Below are 12009 nucleotides of genomic sequence, written 5' to 3' on the forward strand. Positions count from 1 at the left end.
CGTTTATACTGCGGAATTTCCGCAGCGTAAACGCATCAAAAACGCATGGTAATCCGCACCCCATGGTCCCCAATGGCATTCCGCAATGTCAATGCACATGCTGCGGATTTTTCCGCAGAATTTCTGCAGCGCTCATAAATCCGCAGCATGTTCATTAATTTTGCGGAAGCGCAGCGGAAGTGCCGCCATTGACTTGCATTGAGACGCATAGAATCCGTGTCAAGCGGATTATATGCAGTTCAATGTGCGGATGGTACCCAGGTCTGGAGGAGAGGAGACTCTCATCCAGACCTGGGTACCATTGTACCTGTGAAAAAAAGAATAAAATAAAAAATAAAGTTTATATTCACCTGTCCGGCGGCCCTTGCAGCGCTTACCTTCCAGGACCTGAGATGACGTCGCGGTCATGTGACCGCAGGCTGTCTCGCGAGATGCCGGCAACCCGGAAGAAGCCAGGACGAGCGCTGCAGCACACGCCGGGGCATCGGAGGTAAGTATAGCTTTTATTTTTTTATTTTTACGGTCACACTATATAAATCCATGCTGTTTGCATGGATTTATACAGTGTGACCTAGTTGTCAAGCACTTTCCAAGTGATGCTATCGCCTGGAAAGTGCTTGTCAGTCCGCATGCGGAAACACATGCGTTAACATGTGAATCCGCATGTATTCCGCATGTATTCTGCAGGAAAAACACATGCACAATCTGCATGCATTTTTTCTGCCAGGGAGATGCAGAAATGCTGCAGAAATTTTCTGCTTCATTTCTGCATCGTGGGCACATAGCCTTAAGGGATGAAATCTCCAGAACAGTGAGCAGAAGAGAAAGGCCCAATCCTCATGAATTGCATTGCTGCCACCTCTCTCCCCTGCTCCATGGTCACAATCCCTGCTCAGAGATCTGCTTATTATGGCAATATCTACTGTGTCTGTCCCACAATAGCTGAGCTGATCATCTTAGTTACAGGACAATGAGAATTAATCAAGCCGATCAGCTTGGCTGCTGCGGGGGCAAACACAAGACAGAGATAAAGTATTCAAGTTTGGAGAAATCTGTTAATAGTGTTAATAGACAGTTAGCTGAGCAGGGGAGAAAAGACTTTAGGTGTTGTGACTTACTGCGCTACTACTGTTTCTTCCCTCCCCTATGCCACAATGGCTTCCCCTGCACAGTGATCCTCTAATTATCAGTTCTCTCTGAGTTTGCCTACTTCAACTATGTCTGCACAACAATAGCCAAGCTGATCGGCTTGGCCATGGGACATATCCGGTTAAACAGGGCTGGTCAGATTGTTGCTGTGGGACAAATGACACAGAAGAAAGTATGCGAGTTTGGAGAGACCCGATATATAGCAGATCACTGTGCATAGGGAGTGACCTAATGGAGGGAGAGAACAAAGTCCTCTACTTAAAGGGAATCTGGCACCATTAAAATGCAGTCTAATCTGCTGACGCCATGTAATGGAGCATGGGGAGCTGAGTAGATTGATATATAGTTTTGTAAGAAAAGTTTCCGTACAACCTGCATTTTACTCATTTATACCTCTGCTCTTTCCGGAATTTTTGGTCCAGTGGGAGGTGCTATCAGTGCGCAAACTCCTAAACGCGGTGACGTAAGTGCCGAGAGGGGAAGCGGATAAAGAGGTTTCCAGGCAAAATAAAAATTTTACCTGTGTCTTGGTATATTGAAAAATTAAAAACAAAGCTATACTCGCCTACCAGCACTTACCAGGATAAGGCGCAAACTACGCCATGTTCTGTGTTTACACCGGAAGGAAGTCGTTACCGTTCAAAGTGACAGCAGGACCATTAGGACCTGTTTGTTGCTCAGGTAATTTGAACAGCAGCACATCATCCCTAACATCACTGAAAAGGCGCTGCTAATGTCACCTTACCATGGCAAATTAATTACAGGTCCCAATGGTCCAGCTGCCACTTTCAACGGTGACGACTATTTTCCAATGTAAATGTGGCGCCCCCGAGGGTTCGGTCGCCACAGAGGTATTGCATCTAATCCAGAGGTGTGGTACCTCACTCTCAGGTAAGGAAGGAGTATGGCTCAGGACCCTAACACCTGCATTCACTACACCACATTTCCGAGTGCAGGGCGAGATTGCTCCTACGGGAGAGCACAGTCCCTGGTCCCTGGCTGGAGTAGGGAGGAACCACAAGTGAGGGGGAATGGGAACCATGTAATGGATGGGGTGGAGGAAGTAGAAAAGGGGAGCACTTGCCAGGAGCAGCATAAAAGGGGATGGAACCATCTAGAAGCAGACAGTCAGAGGAGGAGAAGTGACAGAGCAGGGGCTCAGCAGGAGCTCTGCTCCGGAGGCGGGCCTAGCCTGTGAGGCCCAGGACTGAAGGAGAAGGAGAGAGGAGAAAGGAAGGCTTCAGGAGGAGAGAAGGGATCCTAAGGGTACGGGAAGTGCTGGAGGCCACCCGTACACCTGAATCTGCAGGAACGTGGAAGGATCAAGCCGCAGAGGGGACCGACCCCTTAACTAGTAGAGGAGGAATTCAAGCCTCAGCAAGCAACCGGAGGCGTCTGTACTTCCAGGGTGCAGTTGCCCACTACCACAGTTAACAATCGCCGAAAAGGTGGCCACATAGGGCCCAGGGGACTGCAGGTCGCCTGCCAAGACCCGAGGCCACCGGCTTGGGATACTGACTGTGAGGCGCAGGGCAGGAGGGTGAGAGCCAGAGCAGGAACACGACTGAGGAAGGTACACAGAACGGGGTCCTGGTAAATACTCTGGAAATACCTGAGGGTGGACTGAGCCCCTCACTGAGTAAGCGCAGCACGCCGAGGGAAGTTGCACTGGTACCTGTAACTTGAACTGCAATAACCGTGAGTAAAGACCCTGGGACTGCACTATACTGACTCTGTGGTTACTACTGCACTACAACACCCAGCACAACCACCATCATCCACACCCTGCCCTGAAGCTAACTCTTCCTGTGGGGAGTCACATCATCCTTGCTGTAATACCACCAGCTTCAGAGGACTGTCCCGCAGTGGCGGCCCCCTTTAGCCGCATCCACAGGTGGCGTAGTTGGACTCTTTAATAAAACCTATACATATAAATCCCCCTTGGATTGACCGCCCTGGGTCACAGACTGGGTCACCGCCACTGTGACTACAACCCCCAGCATCTACCGGCCCGGCACCGGGTACCCCACGGCCCAGGGGGCGTGTCAACTTTGGCGTAGTCGGCAGGATACGGAACCAACCCGTTATCATCGGGTATTGTGCGCCTAGAGACTGTTTTTCTATAACTGAGTGTGGCGCCCGTCCCAGAAGAACGGACGCCATTATGTGCGTGCTCAAAGACGACAAGAAACTACCTCCCATCGTGGGCCAGGTCCTAGAATGGCGCCAAAAGCGGAGCCCGCCCCAAACAGCAGTGGTCATGTATGCGAATGTGTCCATCAAAGCGGGGAGGCTGACCCTAAGAGTGACCGACAGCAGACTGCCATGGGACCGCCCCCAAAAGGGGAGAGGAGAAAAGAACACTGGGAGACAGGGTGTGGCCTCGGCCTGTCTAGGCAGACCACACCCGGCAGGCAACATGGAGGGAAGTGAAACCGGAGTCCCTGCCAGCGGCCTGCTACGACCGGAGATGCCCCTCACCCTGGAGGAGGTGGTCTCCAAGTTATCCCTGGAGGATGCGGAGTTCCTCCACGCCGCAATGCAAGAACTAGGTCGGCGGATTGAAGTGGCCCTGCAAGCTGCGATCGCTGCCTGGAAAGCGGAGCTGGTGGAGAAGCGGGCGACCCGGCAGTGGACGTCGCTGCAAGAGATCGGCGGTGCCCAAGCCCCGGCGAAGCTTTTCATGGATCGGGAAGTGATAGGCCGAGCTGAAGCTGTCGTGGGAGCAGGTAGGAGTGATGTCCCTGTCCCGGACGCAGCTGAGGCTGCACAGTCCCTGGTCCCCCTGCCGGAACCGCTTATCCTGGGCGCTCACACCCCAGACCTTTACCCTGGTGATCACGTCATCTACACCAGGCACAGAGGTGAGAGGGGCTGTTATGACCTGAATGTCCACAGGGTGGAGACAAAGAGCAGTTCTTCACCCTACAGCGCTGAAGACCCGGCTGGGCCAGCCTACAGTGGACAAGAGCTTCCCAGGAGGGAGCATCACTACTGAGCACAGTAGTTGGGACTGAGACTGTAAATAGTTACCTGGAAAGATGCAGCAGAGACACTGCAAGTTAAAAGTAGTTTGTGTTTACCTAGTTACCCGAAACGGGTCCAAAAACTGACCGGCTGAGGACTGGGAACAGCCAAAAACCTTACCTGTAAATAGTTGCACTTCTTAAGGTGCCCCCTATTGGTTTTATATTTACCGCAACAGACCACTGAACAAAGACCTGTCTGGCGTGGCCCCACTTTTGGTCCAACTGGATCGCCTAAGCCTTGCAGCCACGCCCAAGGCCAAAGTTGGGGGTTTGTTGTGGGCAGGTCCCCCATTCTACAAAGCACCTTGTCAAGGAAAAATGGACACCTGGTTGCAGATCATGCTGTGACCTGATAGAATGTTTTATATGTGAAAATGTGTTTATATATACATGCAAAGAGTTTTATTGAAAGTAAAAGTTTTATATAATAACAGTAACATTAAAAAGAAAAAGATGCCTCCCATAAAGGGAAGAAATGTTATGTTTATAATCTTCTATGTGAACGCGTTCAAAAATTTTGCATGTCCTCTAAAATATTTTGTCTTTTACTCTGTTCCAGCCCGCGGATGTGCTGTATTTTACCAGGGGGGTGTGTGGCGCCCCCGAGGGTTCGGTCGCCACAGAGGTATTGTATCTCATCCAGAGGTGTGGTACCTCACTCTCAGGTAAGGAAGGAGTATGGCTCAGGACCCTAACACCTGCATTCACTACACCACATTTCCGAGGGCAGGGCGAGATTGCTCCTACGGGAGAGAACAGTCCCTGGTCCCTGGCTGGAGTGGGGAGGAACAACAAGTGAGGGGGAACCATGTAGTGGATGGGGTGGAGGAAGTAGAAAAGGGGAGCACTTGCCAGGAGCAGCATAAAAGGGGATGGAACCATCTAGAAGCAGACAGTCAGAGGAAGAGAAGTGACAGAGCAGGGGCTCTGCAGGAGCTCTGCTCCGGAGGCGGGCCTAGCCTGTGAGGCCCAGGACTAAAAGAGAAGGAGAGAGGAGAGAGGAGCAAGGAAGGCTCCAGAAGGAGAGAAGGGATCCTAAGGGTACGGGAAGTGCCGGAGGCCACCCGTACGCCTTAATCTGCAGGAACGTGGAAGGATCAAGCCGCAGAGGGGACCAGCCCCTTAACTAGTAGAGGAGGAATTCAAGCCTCAGCTAGCAACCGGAGGCGTCTGTACTTCCAGGGTGCAGTTGCCCATTACCACAGTTAACAATCGCCGAAAAGGTGGCCACACAGGGCCCAGGGGACTGCAGGTCGCCCGCCAAGACCCGAGGCCACCGGCTTGGGACACTGACTGTGAGGCACAGGGCAGGAGGGTGAGAGCCAGCACAGGAAGACGACTGAGGAAGGTACACAGAACGGGGTCCTGGTAAATACTCTGGAAATACCTTAGGGTGGACTGAGCCCCTCACTGAGTAAGCGCAGCACGCCGAGGGAAGTTGCACTGGTACCAGTAACTGCAATAACCGTGAGTAAAGACCCTGGGACTGCACTATACTGACTCTGTGGTTACTACTGCACTACAACACCCAGCACAACCACCATCATCCACACCCTGCCCTGAAGCTAACTCTTCCTGTGGGGAGTCACATCATCCTTGCTGTAATACCACCAGCTTCAGAGGACTGTCCCGCAGCGGCGGCCCCCTTTAGCCGCATCCATATAAATCCCCCTTGGATTGACCGCCCTGAGTCACGGACCGGGTCACCGCCACTGTGACTACAACCCCCAGCATCTACCGGCCCGGCACCGGGTACCCCACGGCCCAGGGGGCGCGTCATAAACACAGATGAAGGAGTAGCCTGCGAAGCATCCCAGTAAGTGCTGGTAGGTGAGTGTAGTTTAGTTTTTTATTTTATAATATGCCAAGCCACTGGTAAAATTTTAATTTTCCCATACAACCTCTTTATTGGGTTAAAAGGGGGGGGGGGATCTAAACAAAATGACCACAAGTGGATTATGCCCTAATTTTAAAGCATGTATGTTTTTTATCCTGTAACCTAAAATTCTGAATGATATTGAAAAATAAAAACAACGGCACTCTGTGGACCTTGGTCATGGCCTTAAAACAACAAAATAAACAGAAATCAGAGTATATTATATTCAAAATTATTATTATTATAGCGCCATTTAATCAATGGTGCTTTACATGTGAAAAAGGGGGTATACATAGCAAAAACAATTACAATAATCTTGAACAAAAATGAGTCGGCGACTTGTACAGGAGGAGAGAGGACCATGTCCGCGAGGGCTCACAATCTACATGGGATGGGTGAGGATACAGTAGGTGAGGGTACAGCTGGTAATGCTGCGATATGGTGGAGCAAGAGTTACTGCAGGTTGTAGGTAGAGGTCGGTCTTCAGGTTCCCTTTGAAGGTTTCCACGGTAGGCAGAAGTCTGATTTGTTGGGGTAGAGAGTTCCAGAGTAGGGGGGATGCGCGGGAGAAATCGTGTATGCGATCGTGGGAAGAGGAGATAAGAGGGAGTAGAGAAGACCTTGTGAGGATTGGAGGTTGTGTGCAGATACGTACCGGGAGACTAGGTCTCAGATGTACAGAGGAGACAGGTTGTGGGGCTTTGTATGTCAAGGTTAGGCTTTTGAACTGGAATCTCTGGGCAATGTGGAGCCAGTGAATGGATTGACAAAGAGGAGATGCAGGGAATAGCGGGGGGGACAGGTCGATTAGTCGGCCAGCAGAGTTTAGGATAGATTGAAGGGGTGCGAGAGTGTTAGAAGGGAGGCCACAGAGCAGGAGGTTGCAGTAGTCGAGGCATGAGATGATGAGGGCATGCACTAGTGTTTTTGCAGACTCGTGGTTGCGGAATATGCAAATCTGGGAGATATTTTTGAGTTGGAGTTGTTAGGAAGTGGAAAGTGCTTGGATATGTGGTTTGAAGGAGAGATTAGAGTCCAGGATTACCCAGAGGCAGGGAGTTTGGGGGACTGGGGAGAGTGGACAGCCATTAACTTTGATGGATAGGTCAGATGGGGAGGTTGAGTGTCATGTGGGAAAGATGATGAATTCTGTTTTGTCCATGTTAAGTTTCAGAAATCTAGCAGAGAAGAAGGATGAAATAGCGGACAGACATTGTGGGATTCTGGTTAGTAGGGAGGAGATATCGGGTCCAGAGAGGTAGATATGTGTGTCATCAACATTGAGGTGATAGTGAAAGCCGTGAGTCTCTATGAGCTGTCCCAGGCCGAAGGTGTAAATGGAGAAGAGCAGGAGCCCTAGGACTGAACCTTGGGGGACACCGACAGATAGGGGGCCAGATGTGGAGGTGGTGTGTGAGTGGGAGACGCTGAATGTCCGGAATGTTAGGTATAAGGAGATCCAAGATAGGGCCAAGTCTGTGATGCCAAGAGAAGAGAGAGTCTGTAGTAAGAGGGAATGGTCCACTGTGTCAAAGGCAGATGAGAGGTCCAGGAGGAGGAGGATAGAGTAGTGTCGCTTGGATTTGGCAGTTAGTAGGTTATTGGTGGCTTTAGTCAGGGCAGTTTCAGTGGAATGGTGTGGTCGGAAGCCAGATTGTAAGTGGTCAAAGAGGGAGCAGGAGGAGAGGTGGGAAGACAGTTCAAAATGGACGTGTTGTTCCAGTAGTTTTGAGGCATAGGGGAGAAATTATATGGGGCAATAGCTAGTCAGAGAGGATGGGTCAAGGGAGGGCTTTTTGAGGATGGGTGTGATCGAGGAATGATTGAAGTATCAGGGGAAGACACCAGTTGTTAGTGACAGGTTGAAAAGGTGGGTTAGGGTTGGGATAAAGACTGTGGTAAGGTTAGAGGTGAGGTGGGACTGGATTGGGTCAAGTTCACAGGTGGTAAGGTGTAATTTGGAGAGTAAAGAGGAAAATGTATGTTCCGTAATGGTGGAGAAGCTGTTTTTTATAGAGCAAGTATATAGTATAGTAAATAAAATATCAGAGTATAATGTATATTGTTTATAGATTAATGATATAAGATAAACATCATTAAACAATGAGGGTAAGCCCTATGTGCAAATGGAAACAAACATATTAAGCACATAATATACATAGAGTGTAATATAAAAAATGAAATAATGAAGAAGAAAAGATGTCCAGTGTGGGTATGATGATAGAGATGAATGAAATATTTTTTTCATTATAAGTAAAATATTGGGGGAACTATCCACAAATTTTAGATAGAGTATTTATACTATGTCTATACTTTAGGTTTGTTTCCTTTTTTACTTAGTGTTTACCCAGTCACCGACTGGAGTAAGATTAGTTTGGAGACACACACAGTGGCACACACCACTTGTCAGATGTGCGAGAATCATTAAGAGACATGCGCCTCTTAGTGAATCAGGAGTGTCTGACTCCATCATCAATACTAGTGTGAAAAATGCTGTTCTTAATTAATCGGGGGCCGTAATAAATGTAATTACATACTTATGTTACATACATACTGGTGGAAATTTATCATGAGGGGAAGTTTTAAAGTCAGTTTTGTTGGAAGCAGTGTTGTCTTTATTTTCACTAAAGCTATCATCAAACTATTGATAAGCACAATGTTTGCTAAATTAGGTGTATCTTTAAAGATAACACATTTGTCTAGATCTGCTTGTTCAAGCTCAACTCCACTCCCTAATGGAATGAAAATTGTTTTTTAAAAAAAGTCCCATTTATCACTATAGTAAGAGGGTGGAATAAAAATTGATGAAACAGCTCTACAGAAAAAGTATAAATGATATTTAAAGATATGCCAAATTTAGCAAACATTGTGCAATAGTTTGTATGTTCTCCCCGTGTTTGTGTGGGTTTCCTCCGGATTCTCCGGTTTCCTCCCACATTCCAAAGACATACTGATAGGGAATGTAGATTGTGATCCCCAATGGGGACAGTGGCGATAATGTCTGTAAAACGCTGTGGAATTAATGGCGCTATATAAGTGAGTAAAATAAATAAAAATAAATAAATACTTTGATAGCTTTGGTGCAAATAAAGACAACATTGCTTTCAGAAAAACTGACTTTAAAAATTCTCCTAGTACATATGTAATATCTTCTTTTCAGAAAAGTCCACAAACTGAAAAGAAATAAAATAACAAAAATACCGAGATGCACCGTATTCAAAAGAAATGTAATCTACCAGACACTAAATGCAGAGAATTTCAGGTTATATATTATTTCCTGCAGGTTATCTCTTAAACGACAGTAAAAATCGGAGGACTGCGATCTATGCTTTTGACGGATAGCATTGGTCTCCATGTTATTCTATGGCCCCGTGCATATGTGTGATTTTTTCTGTGGACCAAGTGGTCTTAGGAACTAAAATTGCAGCCTGCCTGAGTTGCATCCAATTATCGGATCGCACTCGACCATTCAGGTCTATGGGTCCATGGAAAAAGAAAAAAAAAATCAAACAGCGAAGTGCCGTCCGATTTTCACAGATTGACAGAATGGAGAAGAAGGAGACATTTTTTTTTATTCTTTTTTAGATCACAGTGATCAAAGTGTGATTAGCATAATTGACCCAATTTTCTCGGATGAGAGAAAATACGCTGGTGTGACTCTAGCCTTATAGTTATTCAAACAAGTTAACATAAGAAACATTTGACAATGTATATTGAAATTATATATGGTAAAGAAGAAATTCAGACAACTTACTGTGTCTTGAATAAGTTGTAATGTCCAAATCTTCAAAATATTTGTCCAAAAAATGGATTTTTAAGCTGTAGATAAAAACAACTGATATACACAACGTTGCCAGGAAAGATTTACGGTAATCTATTCTGGCCATCTTTACACTCCACTACAAATCTCCAGACAATGAATATACTATTTGCTGTTGCTGCTGGTGTACATGCAGGATTTATGCCTATAAACACACCCAACTTAACAGATCCTCCCATATCTAGTGAGAAACACAAAAATAGGTTTGGTTTCTCCATTCAATGAAGGACACATGTGAAAGAGAAGAGCTGCTCTCCCTAAAAGAGTTGCTTGCAGATCCTATTCTTCTTGTTTCTACTAGGTATAAACACCAGTTTAAAGGGAACCTGTCATCAGAAAACAGGATCTTTACCTGCTGCCATAGTACTAATCAGTACCCTTCCAAACATATGTAGCAAACTAGCAATCTAACATAATGAGAAAGGCCACCCCTCTAGACAACAGTCTAGGCACTGTACTCATACCCTCTGAGTGACATCCTGCTCCAGGAGTGTGCTGAGCAGGGTGACATTGAAGAATTAGTGGGAGTGATTACAGCGCACTCACCATGTACAGAACGGAGACCGTTCACTGCCCACAGCAACGCTCCGATGACCGGAACCGGCAGGGGCAGGAATAGAATCCATCTTCTCCCTGCAGTCAAACATAACATTATACAGCCAGAGATGTTTGGAATAATGTGTACCTGCAGACTAGCACTATGGCAGCAAGATACAATTTTTTTCTGATTTCAGGTACCCTTCAAATCCTTCCTGACATCCTGCCATCCTGCCATACATATCCGTTCAAGGGTATTGAGCGGGCTCGGCAGCTAAGCCTACAGATGCTAATAGATCTTAAAGCATTAAATGCCGCTTTCAATATCTGACAGCAGCACTTAACCCCTTCACATACATGTATGCCAAAGGTCACGTCCCTACCTTTGAGGCAGGCTTGCATGCGGAGCCCACATTTTTCCTGGCAGATGTTAGCTGATTTAATCAGCCATCATGTGCCTTTAACAGCCATGGGTGTAGCGAAGCTCTACCTGCAGCTGTTAACCTGTTAAATGCCGTTGTCAATCTCTGACACATTCCAGCAGGAGGGCACATCATTCCACCTGCCCATCGGAGCACCATGACATGATTGCACGGCACCGATAGGTAGCCATGACAGCTGAGGGTCTGCTGAAGACCCCCGTGCTTGTCATGATGATCCTCCTGTGAAAACCAGCATCAGGGCTTGCTCCCATTTGTGATGCAATCGGACGAGTTCAATCCGATAAAAAATTGGATTGCACTTGGCCAAATGTTAACCTATGGGGCAGCTTACATCTGCGATTATTTTCTCATGCCAATTTGGGAAAAGAAAACAATTGCAGCATACTGCGATTGCATCAGTGAATCGGATCGCATGCACCCATTTAAGTCTATGGGTGCGTGTGAAACCGCACTGCACTCGGATATCACCCGAGTGCAATGCGATTCCCGCCAACGCCGGCAACAGAGGAGATCGAGAAATTAATTACTCTGCCTCCTCCGCAGCTGTGCTCCGATTCTCTCATGCGGGAGGATCGGAGCACGGAGCACTGACACTCGGCTCTCGCTCACAGCAGAGCAGGAGCCGAGTGTCACTAGCATATCGCACGATGCTCTCGCATTGGATGTGATACGCTAGTGTGTCTTCAGCCTTTAGCTGGCATTCACAGGAGATTGTGATAGTCTTTATACATAGCAATGCTAATGCACTCCTATGTAAAGCAGAAGCGATCAAATGATCGCAGCTTCAAATCCCCTAAGGAGACTATTAAAGTAAAAAATTAAATAAAAATGTTTTTAAAAATATGAAAAAAAATTAAAAACACAGAGGTTCAAATCATCCTTCTTTCCCTCATTAAAAATTATGCAATTAAAAAAAAAATACAAATATTTGGTATCGCTGCGCTACTGTGTTCATAAAAGTCCAATCTATCAAAATATAAAATAAATTAATCTGACCGGTAAACAGCGTAACAAGAAAAAGATCGAAACGCCAGAGTTACATTTTTTGGCAGTTGCAACACTGCAATGAAATGCAATAAGAGGCGAACAATACATCGTATCTACCTCAAAATGGTATCAGTAAAAATGTCGGCTCAGGGCACAAAAAATAAGCCA

General features: G+C 46.9%; 1 protein-coding gene across 3 annotated transcripts in view; it reads right to left on the bottom strand.

Annotated features, from left to right (window-relative positions):
• The window catches only part of LOC141170712 (beta-1,4-galactosyltransferase 1-like), a 551684-nt gene extending 541330 nt beyond the window's left edge, over nt 1–10354 (bottom strand). For 2 of the 3 annotated variants that reach the window (XM_073655180.1, XM_073655178.1), the window contains exon 1: nt 9809–10354. In XM_073655180.1, the coding sequence (XP_073511281.1) occupies nt 9809–9941 (133 nt within the window). In that variant the 5' untranslated portion in view covers nt 9942–10354. The remainder of the gene's footprint in view (nt 1–9808) is intronic. The other variant, XM_073655179.1, reaches the window with a different exon arrangement.
• Nucleotides 10355–12009: the final 1655 nt, after the last annotated feature.

Source organism: Phyllobates terribilis, unplaced genomic scaffold (genome assembly GCF_046119375.1).
Source record: "Phyllobates terribilis strain yellow unplaced genomic scaffold, ASM4611937v1 Scaffold_1__5_contigs__length_1240528914, whole genome shotgun sequence".
NCBI classification, from domain to species: Eukaryota; Metazoa; Chordata; class Amphibia; order Anura; family Dendrobatidae; genus Phyllobates; species Phyllobates terribilis.